At 40.3% G+C, this 22,108-nt stretch overlaps 2 protein-coding genes across 4 annotated transcripts; one reads left to right on the top strand and one right to left on the bottom strand.

The window, feature by feature from the left end:
• Positions 1–1,040: 1,040 nt before the first annotated feature.
• Positions 1,041–4,659, top strand: LOC127769852 (DNA cross-link repair protein SNM1). Of its 2 annotated transcripts, none has more exons than XM_052295512.1 (10): positions 1,041–1,661; positions 1,951–2,131; positions 2,218–2,457; positions 2,528–2,672; positions 2,859–2,993; positions 3,079–3,136; positions 3,219–3,296; positions 3,798–3,850; positions 3,932–4,088; positions 4,187–4,659. In XM_052295512.1, exons 1-9 carry the CDS (start codon positions 1,154–1,156, stop codon positions 4,031–4,033), a joined length of 1,500 nt encoding a protein of 499 aa, XP_052151472.1. In that variant the 5' UTR covers positions 1,041–1,153; the 3' UTR covers positions 4,034–4,088; positions 4,187–4,659. The 2 variants fall into 2 exon arrangements, with proteins under 2 accessions (XP_052151472.1, XP_052151471.1); XM_052295511.1 differs by having other exon boundaries at positions 3,070–3,136; positions 4,187–4,658.
• A 624-nt stretch (positions 4,660–5,283) lies between these two features.
• LOC127771418 (potassium transporter 1) lies at positions 5,284–11,096 on the bottom strand. Of its 2 annotated transcripts, none has more exons than XM_052297331.1 (9): positions 10,868–11,096; positions 8,868–9,279; positions 8,458–8,706; positions 8,287–8,337; positions 7,931–8,191; positions 7,725–7,777; positions 7,351–7,465; positions 6,994–7,248; positions 5,284–6,912 (listed from the first exon to the last, which is right to left on the bottom strand). In XM_052297331.1, the coding sequence occupies exons 2-9, from the start codon at positions 9,229–9,231 to the stop codon at positions 5,894–5,896; spliced, it is 2,367 nt and encodes a 788-aa protein (XP_052153291.1). In that variant the 5' UTR covers positions 9,232–9,279; positions 10,868–11,096; the 3' UTR covers positions 5,284–5,893. The 2 variants fall into 2 exon arrangements, with proteins under 2 accessions (XP_052153291.1, XP_052153290.1); XM_052297330.1 differs by having other exon boundaries at positions 10,872–11,096.
• Positions 11,097–22,108: the final 11,012 nt, after the last annotated feature.

The raw sequence follows: 22,108 nt of genomic DNA, 5'->3' as shown, positions 1-22,108 counted from the left end.
CAGTACAATATTTGGAATAGCCTATCTAACTGTTGTCGACTCAGCGGTCTGAAGTTCTGACTCGTAGTCGACAACAGGGCAGTCTTCCTCCTCGAGTTCGTATCCGGCGAGATCAGAGATAGCGCTTTCGTCTCTCCTGACAGTATCCGGAAACACCGTAAGGGACTAGCCGTGCTTATCCCTGAAGTCGATATCCAGCGTCTTGTCTTGGCGTATGTAGGCTTGTATGTTGATCTATTGTTCCGTGTATATTGGCTGTGTCCCCTCTCCTCCTATGGGCCTTGTATTTATACCCATAGGTGTCCCCTTGTCCAAGTAGAACTAGGGAAACCAATATGGACACAATCCGAGTAGTCCTTGTCGTTTCCATGTAGAACTCTACTTGTCTTTCCTTATGCGGAACTCCTCCTATATCCGAAGGTTGTTTCCGTATAAGACATGGTATGTGGTGGGTCCTGCCGAGATTTAGTCAACTACTATTAGGTATGTGGTATACATAACCCTGACAAATATATTTTGATAATATATTTATTTTATTGTAAAATGTTACTATATTTTTTTTCTTTAAACGTGATCAAAATTTGAAAAGTTTGACTAGAAAAATATATCAAAGTTACTTATAATATAAAATGGAGAGATTATAAGAGTGATTTTCTGTAGTAATATTTTCTTTCCTCGTGGGTTACAAACTTTTCTATTTTCTTTAACTTGTTTTGCAGAATCTGAGCCTTTTGACCACAATCACGCATAACACTGACACACTACTCATAGTGAGTATAACAGTTTTATCCTACAACGTCAGCCGGACCAGCGTAACTAAATAATGTTATCATGCCAGTTAGACCGGCGTGGCAGCATTATTTTATCATGCTGGTTAGCTTAGCGTGGTCAAAATGTGTAGTTTTGAGAAGATTTATTTTTAAAACTAAAAATTAAAAAGGTTTAGAAAATACAAAAAAATCGTCACGAATCAACCAAACCAAGGGCATGTCCAGCCCTTACGGAGCGGGAGCCGGGAGCACGGTGGCGGGAGGAAGACGGAGAAGAGGAAGGGGGAAAAAGGTGAGGGAGTGGAAACAACGAGCCGTCCGATCCGTCAGGCCAGGCCGATCGGACGGCTGGCGATCGACGTGCCGTGTTCACACCTGAGCTAATGTGTCCTACGGTTCTCTTCTGCATCCTCCCGCCGCCGCCCATTTCGAACCCTCCGATGGGCACCGACATCGCCGGCGACGGCGAACCCAGCTCGCCCCCGCCCATGCCCGTCCCGGACGGGCTGGACGACAACGGCTTCCCCCTTCCCTCCTCTCCCACTGCCGCCGCCGCCGCCACCAGCTTCGCCGACGACTTCTACCGTAGCGGCACCGACTGGTCCTCCCTGCTCGCCGCCCCCTCGCCGTCGCCGTCGTCCGAGGAGTCCGGGAAGAACAAGCCCGGCGGCTCCCTCGTCCAGAGGAGCCTCTTCCAGGCGTGGGGAATCGACAAGCGGCCGCGGCGGGAGGAGGAGGACGCGGGGGTCGCGGGCGGGGCTGGTGCTGGGGTTGGGGCTTCGTCCGCACCTTCTGGCTCATGGCCCGGGAGGAAGCGGCGGCGAGGAGGCGTGGTGGAGGCCGCGGCGGACAGGAAGCCTCTTGCCTGCCCCTTCTACAAGAAGATTCCCGGTAAAGGCTGTTCTTTCCCAATCCTGTTGTGTTAATTGGCGTGTCTATCTATAAATGTTCCTGAATTCTGTCAAGCAATTCAGATTATTCTAGCAACTAGTTTGTGGGAGCCTGCATTTGTGAATTTGATATCATTATTCGTTTCTTGGTGCAAATGAAGTTGTTACATGTTGAATAAGAATCCGAATTATCACGAAAGAAAATGAGAATCTGAATGTAGTTGTTATAGTGCTATATTTAAATTCCTCGCGGCCTTCTGTTATCTTGAAACTGAAATTGACGAACATAGGAACTCCATTCACGGTGGACGCATTTCGGTATGGAGCGGTTGAGGGTTGCAATGCCTATTTCCTCAGCCATTTTCACCATGATCATTATGGTGGATTAACCAAGAAATGGTGCCATGGTCCTATCTACTGTACTGCCCTAACTGCTCGCTTGGTTAAGATGTGCTTGTCAGTAAATCCCGAGTAAGTCTTTTTTGGGGGTGTACAACCATCCTCTGATCTGTTAGTGGTAGTACAATGTGTTCAAACTGATAGATTGATGTTTGCAGGTATATTTGTCCGTTGGAGCTTGATAAGGAGTATGTTATAGAGGGAGTTTCAGTGACCTTGTTAGAGGCCAACCATTGTCCTGGTGCAGCACTAATTCACTTCCGTCTTGGTGATGGGAAGACATATCTCCATACTGGGGATTTTAGAGCATCAAAATCAATGCAGTTGCATCCACTTCTCCAAAGAGGCCAGATAAATTTGCTTTACCTTGACACAACTTATTGTAATCCAAAATACAAGTGCGTATGCAGCCTTAAGTTTAAGCATTTTCTCATGAATGGTTGCGTTGCTAAACCTCATACTCTTTAGGTTCCCTCCCAAGGAAGATGTTATTGATTTTGCTGTGAGGACAGCTAAAAGATATCTACAGAAGGAACCAAAAACACTCATTGTTGTTGGAGCATATAGCATTGGGAAAGAAAATGTATATCTAGCGATTTCGAAAGCTTTACAGGTACTACATATCTGAGACTTCAGTACGAATTTTTGGAATGAAGTCTTACGAGTTCTTAAAAGAAAAAAAAAATCCTAGTAGGCTCTTTCTTAACAATGTTTCACCTAATGTTGTGCTATGCAATGTGGCCATGTCGGCCTTCTAATTTTCATTCGCAGATAACTCACTTATGTTTATTCTTGAAAGGTTCCTATCTACACTGATGCATCAAGAAGGCGCATTCTTCACTCATTTGGCTGGTCGGATTTATCCAAAACGATATGTTCAGACAGTCAAAGTTCATCACTTCATGTTCTGCCCCTTTCTTCTTTACGACATGAGGTTTGGAAATGATTTTCAAATGAACCCATGGAATTTGTCTAGTAACCTCTCTTACCAGAAAGCTGTTTCCTATTAGAACTTGCAGAAGTATTTGGAGACTCTTAAACAAAGATTTCTAGCTGTGCTGGCTTTTCGACCAACAGGTTTATAATCTTGGGAAGATAAATTTCGTGCAACCGAATTATTGATTACATCATTCTTAGTTTCCATTCAATTGTTTATCAGGTTGGACTTTCTCTGAGGCAACCGGAAATCAGCTTGACCTAATTAAACCTAGCTCCAGGGGCAAAATTACTATCTATGGTAGGATTTGTTAGATTGTGGCATTGTGCAGATAATTCTTTTCTTTTATTACTTTCTTAATGAAAGGCTGATGGCTACTTAAGTTTTTCAGTAAAAATATTTCTTTCTGCTCACCATGGATTTAGTTTCTGGCAATGCAAACTTCAATTATTTATTTGCTGAATTCAAAATCTTATTATTCATGCGTATGCAGGTTTTCCTTTTCTACTTGGATAATAATTAATGTCTTTGTAATATGATCTGTGTACCCTACTAGAGCTTGTGGATTGCAGCCAAAGCTGAAACCCACAAGTGTGTCCTACATTAGAACTTCCTTTTGTTAAGTTTTGAACTTTAAGCTAGGCTCATACTGGGCATGTTGTTTCAGATGCATATTCTAGCTGCAACCTAGTGATTTCTGTATCATATGTGCTAGACAAAATTATCTTTCAGCAATTTCAAATTTATAAAGTAATTTGCTCTGATTCCATGTTTCATTAAACTAATTTGTTATCCTTGTAGGTGTTCCTTATAGCGAGCACTCAAGTTTCAGTGAGCTTAGAGAATTTGTGATGGTAAATTGCCAGATATGATCTTGCATTTTTGTAATCTTTAATTGGATATCTTATAATTATAGGTCTATATTTGTTTGCTAGTTTCTGAGACCCCAAAAGGTAATTCCCACTGTTAATGTTGGGAACGCGGCAAGTCGAGACAAAATGCAAGCGCATTTCCGGGAATGGCTGAAGGGCTTGTGAGAGATGAAGCCTAATCACTTTATCCATGTCAACCTTAGCTGTGGGATATTCAGTGGTACAGTTATATAACCTTCCTGCCATCATAAATGCACATTTCACTAAAATGCTTGTCTTCATTCTTCACTTATTTTTTTCTATTATAACAAATGCCAGTGACACGACGATTGTGCCTCCAGTCCCGAAGTCTGAAGAGCAACCAAGATCTTCAGTGAAGGTGAAGATCGGTATACTCTGTTCTGATGCTGAAAAAGTTAGGAATTTCCAAAGTTGTACTGGTTGTTAAACTCTGTTGTATATATCTCTTCAGTGAAATAGTAACATTACAGACTCCAGTTATTGTTCAACTAAATACATTGCTCTGAAATACTATTTCAACAGGCATCATTGCAAAGCTTGTAGCCACACTGGGTACAGCAGTAAGGTTTCTTAGATGTAGTTGAGATTTAACAGTGCCTTCAGAATTTCATGCACATGTGTGCTTATGGACCCTGTTTTGGTTTCTGTACCTTCACTATCTACCTTCCTTTCTTGCTTTTTATGTGTTTACCTTGATTATGTGGATCAGTAAACTAGAGGGTTATCCTTCTGCTCTCCTCCCCACCCCGCCCTCTGTCTAAAAACACTCTGAGCTCATTCCCAGTTATATGGTCCCTGAGCCTATGAATGAATATCCATTGCTACCCACGGGCATATTGCTAGTGAAGTTATAAAACATGTTCCGTTTAATTTATAATCATGATTATCATTCTAAATATTAAGTACCGATATAAATGTTAACCATTTATGTTTTTTTAGATACTGGAGAAGTGTTTAGAATTTAAGTTGGACTTTAAAAAATATATATATTTTCATTAGTAAGTAAACTGTTGCATACCTAATATAATTTTTTTATAGGATACTTCATTAGTACATCGTCTTAGAAAATAGCACAAATGATCATGAAAAACGCTAAATTAGTGTTTTTAGAAACACAATACAAACGCAGACGCTCACAACACGTGCACACTCATCTCTATGAACGAATACACGCACACCCTATCCTTACAAGCACATTCGGGCACATCCTATCCTTATAAACATATTCAGAAGACTGAGCCGACATATCTTGAAATTGACAAAATCACCATGGGGGCCTCGATGTCGATGGGTACGTTGCCTACCACTGAAAGAACAATTTGCCTACCATTAAAGGAACCTAACCAATTAAGCTACGCTCTAAATTAGTTTGACCGCAAATGCACACAACAAAATCAATTCATCATTGCGCAAAATTTCATTCAGATCTAATTCTACACACAGAGAAATATAAGGTAGAAGAACAGAGAAAATGATAAATCTACTGCCTGCTGAAGTTTGCCTTCACTTATTTTCTTCTAACCTACGAGATTTTTTTTTTCCCAATTCAATCCTTGTGGGATGCTCGATTACATCAAACCATAACATATTACTTCATAACTTTTCATCGCCATTTGCATCGCATTTCAAGCGCATGCATGGGAGTTCACCGGAGGGTGTGTGATGAGTGATGGCCCATAAACAGGGGACATCCCGGATTAGCATGGACAACACACCACCAGTGAGAAGCCCCCTCTACTTCCAATTCTACCGCATCCTCTCAAGTTGGCACACGCCATTTACACAAACCACACTGTACAGAGGCGAAAGAAAACCAAACCTCCCTGCCTGCCCACACTTGAGCTGAAACTACTTATTCAACAAACAAAAAGGCACTTTGCCCTCTCAGCCACATCAGCATCATCAAGAAAACCCATGGTTTATATTAGGCTCATTTTTTTCACACACACACACATATATATATATATATGTATACTTTGATATCAGATCAGATATATCAAATGCCTAGATTTCATATGTGATCCCAACCTTGAGCAGCTGATCTTTGGGAATCGCCAGTGCCCTGTGCCCTTCTGTGAGGTTCTTCCTCAGGAAGGTGTAGATGTAGTTCACCGCGATCCTCTTGAGGATGGACGACTTGGGCCCCGCCGACACGTTGGCCTCGCCCATCAGGTACACCACGCCGCGGCCCACCTCCCTGTCGATCAGCCGCTTCTCCTCCTCCACGTCCATCACCGCCGGCTCGCCGCCCGCCTGGAGCTGGACGCTGGTCGTCCTCCCCGACGACGTCGCCTGGATCGCTTCCTCGCTGTGCACGGCCGAGCTCGTCGACCGCCTCGGCCTCGCCGGCTCGTCGTCGGCGGCATTGTTCTCTGGCAATGCCGGTGGAGCTGCGTCGGCGAGGGCGAACGCGGACTCCTCCTGGATGAACATCTTGAGGCCGTCGACGAGGAAGGCGGCGAACTCCTTGGGCTGCTCGAGGGCGTCGCTGTAGCCGTACCGCGCGACGCAGCGGAACATGCGGTGCTCGCGGGGGCCGACCTGCCGGAACAGGAAGCGCTCCGGCGGCGCGACGTGCGGGATGGGGAGGTGCTTGATGGACATGAAGACGAAGACGGCGTGCACGGAGGGGATCTTGCGGACGAGGCGCGGGAACAGCGGCGGGATGCCCTGGACGAGCTCCGTGTAGAGGAGCCCCACGCCGGGGACCCGCCGCACGCCGTTCTTCTCCAGCAGCGACGTCATCTCCCCCGTCGGGACGATGTGGTCCAGCTCGTACCAGTAGCGCTTCACGTGGACGTAGTGCCACGTCGCCATCATCGTCATCAGCACCATGGCGAAGCAGAACGGGAGGTACCCGCCCTGGACGAACTTGGACAGGATCGACGACAGGTACAACGCCTCCGTGAACCCGAACACGCAGTAGAACAGCAGGATGAACACCAGGTGCTTCTTCCATATCAGCAGCATCACCACCGTCATCAGGTGCGTCGTCACCATGAACGTCATCACCACGCAGATCCCTGCATTCACAGCCATATCAGATCAGATACCGACCGGTTCGACCCAAAAGCTTAAGCTAACGATGAGAAAAAGGACGTTACCGTAGGCGTTGCCGATGTTGGTGGTGGTCCTGAAGGCGATGGTGACGATGATGCTGGCGAGACCCATCATGAAGTTCACCTCGGGGATGTACACCTGGCCCTCGTACTTCTTGGAGGTGTGGATCACCCGAACCCTGGGCATGCACCCGAGAGACAGCGCCTTGGAGAGGATGGCGAACGCGCCGGAGAGCATGGCTTGGCTGGCGATGATGGCGGCGAGGATCGCGACGATGAACGTCGGCCAGAACAGCGGCCCTGCGGTGCAGCAGCAGCAGACGAAGAGGACAGAGTTAGCAGAGCAGAGCAAGTGTCAGTGCTGCTACACTCTACCAAAATTCAGTCAATCTCTGTACTTACCTGGGATGGATTTGTAGAAGGTGTCACTGACATTCTCAGGGAATTTCGTCAGGTACGCGGCTTGCCCGATGTAGCAGAGCGCCACCGATGGGAACAGGATGCAGTTGAAGCTGATCTGCAACAGAAAAAAAAAAAAAGGAAAACGCAGAGCCGTTTCAGAGTTCAGACATCCACGTTGCTACTACAAGGGGTTTCCCTTGCCGCGTTTTGGTGAGGGTTACCGCTACCCAGCGGTATCACAGTTACCGTGAAAAACCGCTGGTTTTAAAAAACTGGGAATGTTACCGCACGTGGTTAGTACGATAATCGTGCGGTAACCTCGCGATATTCAAACCCTGGCTACTACTTCTCAGACAAAGCATATATATACATACCTGCACGGCCCTGATGTTGAAATGGCCCAGGTCAGCAAACATCCCCTCTGTGCCTGTTGCATATGGAATCCCATTAAGGTTTTATTACTTACAGCTAGTCATAATCAGTAAAAATTTACAGGCTACAGGATTAGGAATGGATTCATCTGCAGTTACATTTTTGTAATTTTTGTCAGAAAATGGAAGGTAATAATTAATTAAATTACCTGTGACACAGAGGACGATGCCACCGAGTGAGACCCAGCCCTTCTTGCCGTTCCTCCTGAAGTACTGCACGATGTACCATGGATTGAAGGCTTTGAGGATGGTGATATCGTGGACGACGAGGTTGTACAGCCCGATGCCGGCGATGAGGAGGAACCACACCGAGATGATCGGGGCGAAGCTGTAGCCGACCTTGTCGGTGCCGAACCTCTGGACGGAGAAGAGCATGAACAGGATGGCCACCGAGATCATCACGACTTGCGCTGCAAACACACCACCAGAAAAAATGGACATTTTGAATCATTCAGTGACAAATTCTTGCTTTTTTTTTTGGACATTTTTTTTCAGTTTCACATACTCTGAGTCAAGTTTGGAGCTTTCTCCCTGATCCCACCCACCGCAGAGAGCACTGCAGGCAAAGAAAGAACACACAAGTTGTTGGTACACATAATGTGATAAATGTTGATTAACTGATTCGATCGATTAATGTGTTGATTTGGTGTTTGATTTTTGTTTTTTTTTTTTTTACCGGAGATTGCAGGGGTCAAGGTGCCATCGCCCATGACCATGGAGGTGCCGAGGATGGTGAGGAAGAAGAGCGCCATCTTGGCGGCCCTGCTGCTCTCGAGCTTGTGCTTCACCCACTGCGCCCTCCTCAGCTGCGAGTTGGGCGCCTCGATGCTGTAGTTGGACACCATGGCGTCCTCCGCCTGCTGGTTCGGGATCATCCTGATCTTGGCGTACCGGGAGATGAGCGAGTAGAGCGCGAACGTGCCACCTACACACGCATCAACACCACCACCATGGATTTGATTCTTTCAGAGATTCATTCAGAGATGCAGAGACGATGACGAGGAAGAAGAAGAAGAAGAAGAAGAAGAAGAAGAAGGAGAAGAAGAAGAAGGAGGAGGAGGAGGAGGGTTTCTTGATCGATTTTACCGTCGCCATTGTCGTTAGCGTAGAGGACGATGAAGACGTACTTGAGCATGGGGATGATGATAAGGGTGTAGAGGATGAGGGAGAGGGCGCCGACGAGGTCACCGCTGCTGCCGACGCCGTCGGGGAACGTGCTGGAGTAGACGTACAGCGGCGACGTGCCGATGTCGCCGTAGATGACGCCCACGCTCTGGAACGCCAGGTGCAGCGTGATCGCCCAGCTCACCGCTGACCCGTGGTGCTTCCCGCCGGTCACCTTCTCGGCGTCGCCGAACAGCGAGTCGTGCCGCTTCAGCCTGCTCGCCGTCGCCGTCTGCTCGACGGCGGCCGGCGAGCCCTCGCCCTCCACCTCCAGCGACGACGACATCTCCGGGCACCTTGGAGGCTTAGCTTAGCTTGCTGCTCTTCCTGCAGCCTGCACGGTCAATGGCTCCAATTTCTTAACATCTTTGATTCCGAGGTCGGCGATGGTGTGAAAAACCAAGCAAAATCCTGCATCTTTGTTTACGTTTACAAGAAAGATGGAATCCTTTTTTGCTAAGCAAAGGGAGGAGTAATTAAAATGCTCAAGAAAGGATTGTATTGATTTCATTGGCCTCCTTTGCTGCCTAGTAAATCGGCAGCATAAATGCTATCGATTCTTGGTTCTTTGCTGCCTTTGCAGGCATAATATGGTGATTTATTACTCATATTTTGGTTCATATGGAAGATGCCAAGAACTTACAGGAGAGCCAGCTCATAGTGTATAATTAGTAGGTATTACTATGCTAGTTGTGATGTGTATGTGTCAAAACAACATATTTCAAGGGAACTCTGAATTGCCACTGGTATATGCATAAGCTCTGATGGTTTTAGTAAAACTATTTTTATTAGTAATCTGTAATAATGGAGTTACAAAATTAGCGTGAACCAACTCACTCTTCACAAGAAGTCCAAATGGGCATTTACTGCCTCAGATATACTACTTAAAAAAATAGAGGAGCAGAGAGATACTCTGTTCTAATACTAGTATAATATTCACTCTGTATTTGACCTTCAAGTCACATACACCAACCCTGAGATAGTTGTTGCTTATGGACAAAAAGGATTAGTCTAATAGCAGTCACATCACTCCCCAGATCCCCTTGGGTCATGTACACCCTACCTCACTCAGTTCCAAATGAGACAATAATACTAGTAATAATCTAAACTGGATACAGAAATCACAAACCAACTTCTCTGGATGTAACTTCACTTTCAACCTTAGACACTACTCCCTCTATCTCATAAAAAACCAAACTAATACCAGATGTAATACATTCTAATAATATGAATCTAGATATACATATGTCCAGATTCGTAGTACTAAAATATGTCACATATAATCCTACATTCGTTTTTTATGGAATGGAGGGAGTACTTCTCATGACGTTAGAACCATTAATTTCTACTTAGATACATAGTAGTAAATAATTGCCTGTTTGGAGTTCAAATTTTATCCCACGATACTTATCATTTGATAGTACTATTTTTCAAATCTTAATTTGTGCTAAGCAACCTAGAAAGACAAGTATTGTGAAACGGAGTAAGTATTATATTGCTTGTACATATGAAATGTTTCTTTGGATGTTTGCGTATAAGACTGGAGGCAAAATCTTTGGTTTGATTTGGATTTTAGAAATTAATGCAGATTTGCCCTCTCCCAACACAAATAACTTTGATTGTAATGCAATTTGCCATACACTATGGCTGTGTTTAGTTCCTTCCAAAGTTGGAAGTTTGGGTTGAAATTGATACGATGTGACTAAAAAGTTGTGTGTGTATGACAGGTTGATGTGATAGAAAAGGTTAAAAATTTGAATCTAAAGTTTGTATCTAAACACGGCCTATGTACCAAAAGAAAGAAAGAAAGAAAGAAAGGAAGGAAGGAAGGAAGGAAGAGGGAGCGACAGAGAATGCCAGGAGAACTACAGTTCATGGATCATTTTGCGACAGAGGGCAAATTACAAAGGGTGAGCACTTACGTACCAGCAAGACGACACCAATAACGCCGCGGCCGGCACCAAGAAGCTCAACGAGAGCCGGCGGCCGGCGATCAGCTAGCTTAACCGGCCGGCAGGTACCCAGAAGAAGCTGAAGGAGATACACAAGGCAGCAGGCCAGCAGCAGAGAAGCAGCAACACAGGGAGGAAGAAAAAGAAGCTGTCTGTCTGGCTGGCTCTAGCTCTCTCGCCGGCTGGAGGGAGAAGCTAAGGAGGAGGGCTTCTTTAAATAGAGAGGCTTGCAAACGGCCAAAAGAGAAGCAAGAGAGAAACCGCAGTGCAGGTGCAGAGCCCAACTCTCTGAAGAAGCGAATAAACAAAACGTGGGTTATTATTCAGTGTTGGTTCATTGTAATTATTGAGAGTGTAGTAGCTGCTAGCCACTGTGTGTCAAGGGGGTAGGGGATGGAAAAGACCTGGAAGGGCTTCCTAGTCATCGCCCGCCAGAGACCTTATTTTTGTTTCACTTTCGATTTCTATTGCGTCATCCATATGGAATAATTAGTTTTGACGCAAATTGTGGAATTTTGCCTACAGCTAAAGGCTCTCTCTCGGAGTGGTGTGTCTATCGTAAAATTTGATGGTTTTTACGATGATCTTTAATTACTGATAGAAAGAATCGACCTAAACTTTTAATTTCTTCGCATTGAGTGGACCATGTCTATTTGAAGAACTACTTCAATTCAACTAGCAGTGAAATTTAGAGGGAACTTTTACTGACAGTAGAATTTATTAATCGACAACTCGGATTGTTTCTGCTATTGAAAATGCTGGTAGGGGACTACCGAATGTAAAATTAATATTAACGGGGATTGGAGTCATGATGTAACCTTTTATGTTGGGTTTAGGAAAAGAAGCTAGGATTGGTTTTATGCTTATATTATGGACAAATATTGGCTAGTTTTGGCACGTGTCTAGTGAGAAAGGGTAATCAGATGGTGCAGTGTGAATTCAAACAAAAGGGAGTACTTACCAGTCACCACTTCACTGCAGTCATTGTCATACAAGTATACAACTAAAGACGTGTTTACACCCTACGCTTATAATTTTGTCTTCTTGCATGCTATTAATATAATTCTAAACAATACTGGGGGAAAAGGTATCATGGATCATATTGTCTCATGTCCAAAAAAACATGCGAGGCCTAAATTTGATCTAGTACATGGAGGAAAAAAGAACAAATACAATGCCTCTGAGTACTACAGGATTGGTGAGATGTCAGTTTTTTTTTCATTTCTGATGTGAGGCCTAAATCTAGCGCGTAATAAAGATACTCGTTTCTGAAGTGTTTGTCATGTTCGATAGTCAATTTCCATCTCAATTGGATGTGTTGTTTATAAAATCATTCTTTTGGGAGCGATTAAGTATATTCTCTCGATATCTTCAGGGTATCCAAAATCTTACTGTTGTCTCTTGGCTTCATGAAAGGTTAGACATATACTACATATAATTGTTAATTAATTTAACTTCCCCAGCTCATGCTTGCTTCTGTAAATATATTATTCGTTCAGGTCTCAACCTGCTCCTGAGCAGTTGACAACAGGTCGGTGAGTGTTGGAGTCGTTTAGTCAGCTAAATGTTTTTTAGTCTCATTTACCCTCATCAGGTTTAAATTTTCCAGCTGATCTTTATAAGAATCCATTTGCGCAATACCATGCTTATATTTATCCTTCGATGCATCACATCCATTGATTTTTCTGATCAGGCAGTTTCAAGCGAATACATGTTGATATAAAGCTGTGTGTTGCGAACAAATGTTATTTTACGATGTGAATTTATCCACGTGAATCTGTGGTAAATTTCAGCATTGACTTCTGAATGAGGCTTGCCTAGGCTGTTAGATCCACTCCCCCTAGATCTGAAAGTAAGATATTGTTAAACTTAGGAATGGGAATTTTACAGACTTCAGAACTCTTACAAACATATGATGAGATCATTTAGACGAAAATGACATATATATTTGTGCATAAGAAAGTTTGTGCGAAGTAATTGATTTCATCATGATATACATGTCAAATGTGCATAAAGAACATATCAATTCAGCAATTCCTGCCAAAGGGTGTAGTTGGTTGGAGCGATATTTCTAAACGACATATGGCGATTTAACTTTTGAATGTGTTTGGTTTGTGGGCATGTGTGGATGGGGCGGCTGGAAGAGGCAATATTTCACAAAGATGCTGGATGAGGATATCCACATTTGTTAATCTTGATCATTAGTAATTGATTAGCGATCATTGTTAATTAATAATTATCTTGTCAAAGTTAATGTTGATTACATATAATTAGTCTATTTTGTTGTTAATAGTATAGTTTTGGCTAGAATTAATAATTAACACATGCTATTATTAATTAATAACTGTTAATTATTGTTTTCATTCTATCCCTCCTTATTTATCTAACCAAATAAGAAACTGGATGACCTTATCAATTCAATCAAACAAAAAATTGGATCACTATATTCCTAAAAATATAGACGGCTATATCCTATCCAACCTTGAACACGAACCAAACACACCCTAAAGTTATCTTGATTCGGTTCGTAGAGCAGAATATACCTTAGCATGATTTTATTTTATTTTATTAGGGGATCTCTGCATAAATGTTATTATAAGCAATAGTAAGAATGGCTTTGCTTTGCTCTTCTCAGTAATATGTCATTTGAGCTCCTTGTATCAGCACTTCTCCTGCCTTGCGTTTTAAAAACAAAAGAAAACACTCCTCGCAAAGAAAAGAACACTAATGATGCTACTAAGAGTTGACATTGGAACTTTAGCTCTGACCTTGATATCTTAACTACGACGCACCTTGTCAGAAGAAGTAAACGCAATGATTGATACTATTTTATCATACAGTGACAAGAAAACCATATCCATACTTATCATCCTTTATTTAATTCAAGGTCAGATGAAATGATTGTAATTTTAATTCCATGGAAAATAATTGTCGTTCCAATTTCAAAGACGAAATTAAAGCCAGTCGAAAAGATTATTTGGAACACTGTAGTCTGTAACGTTATTGTCACAAGCACTACACGTAGTCAAGCTATTGTATTTTGTCGCTGCACAACTTGCAGTTGTCTGTCTACTTTTTTGGTTGAATCTGAAGTTAACTTCCTTTCGATTTTCAAGATTGTAACTGAAACTCCACCCTTCAGAGTGATATCAACATTTGAGGCATCCAAGTTTTATTTGCATTATGCCAATAAAAATTCATGCACGGCTCTCTGAAACCGAAAGGCAAGTTCAGAAAACTAGCTAGCTAGCATACCAAAGCTGACTACTGAAAAAAAAAATTCAGAGCAACAAAACAAGTGGGTAACGACAAGAAGGTCCGATGTTCTTTTGCGAGAGCAAGATGGTCTGATGTTTGTTTCTGCCTTTTCTTGCTGCTACAGTAGTCCAGCTTTCACTGCTCAGCACAGCTCCCATGCAAGCATACAGCTAAATGTTTCAATGTGTGCTGTCGAAGTGGCTTGTTTCTTTCTGTTGTTCTGTTCTAGAACAAGTCCTAGCTCAGCATTTACAGTTTTAATTTAGGTTTTGTGGAATTTACTCTTTAGTTTAGTCCCATCAGTAAACAGGTGTCATGAGCTCCATAGTTGGTAGGGAGAGATTCTGCTTGCTGGGGAATATGATCTGATTGATGGCAGCATCAGCACATGAGACACAACTACCATAACCTCCCTTTGTTACCATTATATGTAAATCCACAGATTCCATCGTCTGTCTGGTTGTCCCACTCTTTCTGATCATCATCTCCTCCTGCTCTTTAGGTCACATGTAACCTGAATTTGAGATACTCTCTGCCTGCCTAGTTCCTGTACAACAATATCATCTTTCTTGTCAGGTTTCAGTCACCTTCAGGCTTGGGAGTAACAGCGAAAATGGCTCACATTGATCAAGAATTTTCACCTGTAAAATTAAATTCACAACAGGAGGTAAATTAGTACTGGTAAATGGAAGTATTAGGAGATCACACACGTCTTTCTGCATGTGGGGTGTTCATCTCTGAATCTCCTTGCCCATGCAGAGCAACAGCTTCCACAGAAATGATCAGGCTATGCCCATGTGCAGAGCTTTCCCCAAGTTGCATGGTTTGTTCACCATGAGTTATAAAATGGATTTGTCAACTCTACCACAACTGATGCACATATCCACTGAACCCCGGCTCTTCCTCCATGCCGGTTGGTTCCAGTGATCACATCGCGTCTCGCTGTAATTCTTGTTGCAAAGAAGCCCATTGAACGCGACGCGAAACGATGATCTACAAGGTTGCACATGGTTCCCCCTTATGAAATGTCCGCATAAAGTTGGAACCAAGAGGCGAACCCGGAAATTTATGATGTGGTGAATAAAACAAGATGTACAATGTTACTATATTTGATTACAAGAGGTTGAAATACAAGTAATGCAAATGAAATTTGCCGAAAAAGAAATTATCATTAATCTAAGATAAAAAAAATTGGTAGCTATATGAAATGGAAAAACTATTTTGATCCCTCGAGGGAATGTCCCCTCGTTTATTTAAAAATCATCCAAATATTATGAAAAATTCTTGAAAATTTTGACAACACATATATACTACTCTACAAAATTTTAACTCCAAGCTCAGCTCACGCATTAGGATATAAATAAAAAACAAATTCAGCATACAAATAGTAGTGGTACTATTAACACCTGAATTTATCTTTTTTTTCTCTTACCTTGGGGTCGAATTTGAGCTTGATTTTTGTGTACTAATATATGTCGCTATACTATACATTGTTTTTTTTTAATTTTTTACAGTATTGGATCTGGAAGAAAAATATATGCGGTGAAAATTAAAATCAATTTCCCCATAAAATGAACCAATTAAACCGTCTCGTGCAAATACATGTACGGGGATGGTGACTATAGCCAACTAGCATGCCCCTACTTTCTCTGAAAGACTGAAATCATGAGAGGGACCAATCTCTCAATCTTAGCCGTTGTCTCCATCTGCTCCGGCGAAAGCTTTGACCATATGTGCAACTGTGCACCAATGGAAAACTGATACCGTTCAACTTAGATCGATGGATGCGCATAAAAATTTCTACAGATACGGTTTTTTTTTTCGATTGTTTACTGCAATAATTGGTGTAAGCTTCTGAGAGGAAAGAGCAGACTAGAACAGTGTTACAGCTGTACAAGTAGCGTTCACGTCTCTTTAGAGCAGCATCAAATCACAGTCGCTATAGCGACCTCATACCGCGGTTAAGCTCACGTTGCTAGCTAGCTCTGACCAGCTTAGCATGCAATTGATCTCCTTTTGTTTTAACTCCTTTTCATTTCGACTTGTCTTCGTCTGTACCGATTAGTTCAGGGGTGGATCTACCCATTAGACAGGGTGGGTCGACCGACTCAGCTACGACTCGTGTCGCCCCACACCCTCAAGACCCTCTTACCCTTTTATAGTAGTTATGGGTCATCAAAATTAGGTATAACAAGGTGTGAACACCCAATAGATTCAGGCAGTTATGCAAATAAAACTATTAATACGATATGTGTTATGTTTGATTGCTCTTATCGTGTGAACATCTCTGTTATTCGCTCCATCTGTATTTTAAAGCTACGTCCGCCACTAGATTAGTTTAACCCAGAAATTTAAGATAATAGTTTTCTCTCATACAAGGCCTACTTAACTCTAAATTGTGAAATAGAAGTTGGTTATAATTTTTAATTTAATTATGTGCCCGCCGTAATTTGAATTCGATACTTTAGCTTTAATGCTACGTTGAGTTGCATTCATCGATCAATTTAATCCAAAAACTTAAGAGGATGGAAAAAGATGACAAGTAATGGAATAGCATTGTGGCCTTTGCTTAATAAGCTACTACCAATTATTACAAAGTCCACACATAAACAAACACAACACACACTGATATAATATAAAGAAAACACAAACAAAAAGATACCAACAGAAAATAAAAGAACCTGAATTACTGAATACTATTCAAGAATCTCTATCCGAAATTGACAAAATGATGACAGTTCACTTATACTACTACCCTATGATCGTCGATTGATGTCATCCATCCATGCGTGTTCATATATATGTACATATCAAAAACCCACTTGGTCGGCAGAACATGTAAAGAAATATCCATTATTGAGTTAATTACTGTAATTGGTTGGATTGGCAGGCTGCAAAATCATATCCATCAAGTCAATTACTAATAAATGGGATCTCCATGTTGGAAGACTTTAGTTGGAGACGGAACAATAATGCATCGTACGGCTAAAGTACGTCCAATGGACGAACGGCAAATTGGCTAGTTGTGCAACTGGTCATTAATCACGTATAGCATACTCCATTGTTTCAAAAAAAATAAAAAACGTATAGCTACTCCCTGCATCATCCCAAACTTAATATAGAATGTGACACATTCTAATATTACAAATTTAATTGCTTACTCCGTACAAAAAAAAATTTCAATGTAGGTTTAGATGTGATATAATTTAGTATGATGAATCTAGATACTCAGATTCATTATATTAGGTTATGTCACATCCAATTCTAGATTATGTTTTTTTTAGAACATTGGGAGTAAATTCTTTATACTAGGATGTCACATCTCAATTATACTAGGTTTGATTTTTATAGGAGATGGAGAATGTTTTTTAGTCGGGTCGTACCATTTATATACTCTAGTTGTGATGTTGGTTCTTTTCAGCTTATTATTATTAAAACAGATTATTTGCTTCATATTTTTAAAAATATGTATTTTAAAAATTTCTACTATATTACTTAAACCACTATTTTGAGCTATTATTTATCCTTATAATCAACTAGATAATTAAAAAATAATATGCTTAATAATCCAGTAGTCATCCAGTAAAAAATAGTGAGAGACCTTATGGTTAATTACTTTATGGAAGCCAACAAATTTTAATTTTATCTTTCATCAGAAGGACATTATTTTATATGTCGATCAACATGATCTCCATAACACAATTAGCTTTACCACTACTTGTATTATAATATATTGGTGAACCCAACAAAATTGTTTTTTATGGTAGTTAAATTCAAGAGGAGATTTATTTTATTCCCAATCCAAATATTTAAAACAATGTTGATGCTCAAACCTTTTGCATTTCGGCCTAATTAAGGCGTGCCCAAAATGTGAAGTGTTCTATGGTCAGATGAGTATCCTGACCTCTAATATTCATGTCTAACAATTATTGGACTTATATGTCCACGGTCATTAATTTGGACTTTTGCATGTACATAAATATACCCGCTTCTGGCCTATGGATAACCATGGCTACGTCTACTTTAGAACAGAGATCACGATCGATGTGTACTGCTCAGAGGTAGACACAGCCATGACATGCATCCTGCCTATTTTGGGCTGCATTTACATTACCATGATGGAAGCATTTGACTGTTTTTCTTACTTCATCTGTCACACAACTACAATTAACAGAAAGATCAAGAAAAAGAAATTTAATCACCTTCTCGGTTGTATCAACTCTATATATGCAAGTAATATGATTGGGGTTTAATAGTAGAGGATTTAAAACAAAGCAAATTTGAAGGAGAATGAGGTGTTTGTTAATGCATTCATGCATACACATTTTATATTATAAGACATGGAAAAAAGTTGGTCGTGCCTTATATATTTTGGAAAGAAGAAAGTATCAAAAAATATGTGTAATTATTATTAATTTTTGTTATGATTTGTTTTTATGAAAAGTGTTTTAATCATGACTTATTTTTTTATATTTAAAAAAACTTTTAAATAAAATGAATGATTAAATATGTATTCAGAAATTAACGAGATTACAAATGAAAAGCCGGATAAAGTATTTAATTAGTATTCCCTCCCTTAAAAAAATTGGTGTTTTAATTGTTAGAGACATCTTAAGCAATGGACCAAAAGATGCCCTCTATTAATGTAGAGAGAAAATAAGGAGGAGGAAAAGAGAGTACTAATGATTGGATTACTAAAACGAGAAGAAAAAGATAAGTGGTATTAAGAGATCTGAATCTCACAGTTAAAAGATATTTTCTACGAGACAAATTTACAAAGTAAAAGGACGTTTAGTTTGTTACCAAATATCAAGTCAATCCTATCAAAATATTGACAATGTTGCCAATTTACCTAAATGTTGGCATTACCAAATTTTGATAAGATTCGTTTTGGCACCAATCTAAACAGATCTTATTGTAGATCTTGGATGTCCAAGTACAAAGTTTGATCTGACTAGGGTGTGTCTAGAACGATTTACAATATTAATTATTATATCCATTTTCCATTATAGTGTAGGATTAGCCATCTTCCCCTATTCATTGATCTCTCGGTCAGTTATCCATTATCTTAATTTTAAAAACCTACCTGTTGATCGATCTTGACAATCCGGCCCCAACTAAGAAACTATCAAATAGTTTCTATATTTGCTATGTCATACAAACACTAGGTATAGAAACTATATATCTAATTAGGTGTCTTCAAATTAAATTATCATTCAATCAACTCATTTCTTTCTCCTTTTATCCACTTATTTCCTTATTTTTATTTTTTGCTCTTGTGTAGAAATGGTTTCTTTATGAGAAATAGTTTCATCTTTTTACCTCTCACCTCATTAACTCTCTTGGCACATCAGATTTTTGTTTATGTGACAAATGTATTAAATGCTATAAACACTAGATGATATGGAGGGTTGGGTTGGCCTTAACACGCTAGGTTAACTTGTATAGTTGTATTGGAAGATTTATTTTTTTTTGGGAGGGGAGGAACTTCTATTTGAAGCTGTTAGACGCACTATCAGGATTTAGGTGCTTACTTTAGAAATTAACGAGCTAGACAAATAATTAACGTAGTACTCCCCCGTCTTTAAATATTTGATGTCATTAATTTTTTTAAATATGTTTAACCGTTCGTCTTATTCAAAAAATTTAAGCAATTATTAATTCTTTTCCTATCAGTTGATTTATTGTTAAATATATAACTTTTATGTATTCATATAGTTTTACATATTTTACAAAAGATTTTAATAAGACGAACGGTCAAATATGTTTAAAAAAATCAACTCCATTAAATATTTAGGGACGGAGGGAGCCGTAAGTACTCCTTTCGTCCCATAAAAGTTCAACTAGTACTGGATGTGACACATTATAGTATTGTGAATCTGGACATATCTCTGTTCAGATTCATTGTATTAGAATATATCACATATAATTCTAGATTTGTTTTTTTTTTAACGGATGGAGTAGGTAGTAGTATTAGTAGTAGAGAACAATTTAGTACTAAGTACGTGTCTCTCGCCAGCCGGACACACACCGCGGCGACTTCTCGTGCGCACGCAAGCAAAACAGCCGGCCGGTGCCGGCACTGTTCCTATCCAAGCTATATGCATGCAAATTACTAGTAGTGATCACTAGTAGGAGTATTATTTATACGATCGAGGTGTATATATCCAAATCCCAAATTAATTAAAGCACCTACAGTGCCATGCTGCCATAGTGCCATGAACCATGCATGTACGAGAGAGAATCGCCATATTGACGACGATGCATATACGTACACCACCAAATCGCTCTCCGAGAAAGAAAAATGGTGCCCAAGCTAAATATCATCTCTTGCAACTGGCAGTAGTACTGTAGCTCTCAGGTGGTGTAGTTTTCAGGAAGTTTTTTAGATTTGTTGGACGAGATTATATTATTGGACGGTCCTGGAACGAGGAGACACTGGGTTCTCAGGATCGGTTAGTAGGGAACTAGCTAGGGATCGATATTGGATCGATGGATGGATCTATTTCAGTAAAAAGAGACTGTGTTTTGTCAAAGATTCTATACAAACTGATATCGACAAGCTGTAAAATACCGTATCATAAGCATGCTTTTTTTTAATCTTGTAACCATTAGCCTTTGTTAACTGCACTCACCTCCTCCGAGATGCTCTGTACAAAGTTCTTGTATTTGAAACTGCCTGCAGAAAGTCCGTTTTATCTCTAAAATATATTTACTAAAAAAACACCCCAATATAATATGAAGCCCTCCCTATATGCATATGTTCTATGCTGAGGTACACTTGGAGCATCACTAATAGATGCCAAAATTCCATCCTAAATTTTTTTTTAATGATTTCTAATAAGATTTTTAAAGTATGAATAGATTTATCTCTCCAAGAGATATCTAAAATTTAATTTCTAGTAATAAAAAATAGGTCCACACTAAACTATCAAACAGAAAAAAGAACAAAATCGGCTATGTCCCTCTCCCACACGTCGTTCCCTTCGCATCCCACTTGTGCTATTGGGAGTCGGCGCGTCGCGCTCTCCACTAGCGAAAAAGTGAGAAGAATGGCAAGACAACTACAAATAAGGCATCCGAATTATTTTTTCCTAAAAATCAGGTGTTGTTTCACTGCTCGTAAAAAATTTTCATGTATTTCATGGCCTCCTCTTCATGGAAAGTAGTTAATTACTACTTGAGCTATGAAGGATGCTATTTAATCGATAGCTACAAAAACACACATTAGTACATGTAGCTATTGTCGTTTTGCCGATTTGTTTGTCCTCAATAATTAACTCTCACTAACCGCATCATATAGGGATCAATCAAATCGATAGCAATAAGCCCCGTTTGAAGTGGTTAATATACATAACGCCCTATACCCGGAATAGGAGATTCAATTAAGTGAGATTCCAGAGCTATAATTTGGCCTCTCCCACCATCAATAGATTTAGCCAGAGCATTTATAACACGACCTAAGTATGAAACACAACGGAATCAAAGATTGAAACATTTTTCTCACACATGAAACATCAAATAGATCCTTAAGAATTGAATATGAAAATGTGAAAACACCATTAAAATACGCAGTGCAACATTTCGATCTAACATAAAGAAATAGGACATTTCGATCTAACATAAAGAAATAGGACATTTCGATCTAACTATGTCTGAGTCTATTTTGTCTTAATGTTTCTTTGTGCTAGATTTAACACAAATAAATGTTTTTTTTCCTGAAAAGTTGACTTTATTTTGGGATTAGAAGCCTATTAGGACATTTATTTGGGATTAGAAGCCAAATATATGACATTTGTTATAGTGATGCCCTTAATTATATTTGTCTCTCATAAGATTTGAGATAATATCGTGCAGGAGTATGTAAAGGCTTATTTGAATTGGAGCCGAATTTTGCAATATCAATTTTTTTTCAACTTTAATAGTAATAGCATACATAGGAATGTTCGGTCT

This window comes from Oryza glaberrima, chromosome 4 (assembly GCF_000147395.1).
Source record: "Oryza glaberrima chromosome 4, OglaRS2, whole genome shotgun sequence".
Taxonomy (NCBI): domain Eukaryota; kingdom Viridiplantae; phylum Streptophyta; class Magnoliopsida; order Poales; family Poaceae; genus Oryza; species Oryza glaberrima.
The sequence above is the reverse complement of the archived record's forward strand: the minus strand, read 5'-3'. Positions and strand labels throughout refer to the sequence as shown.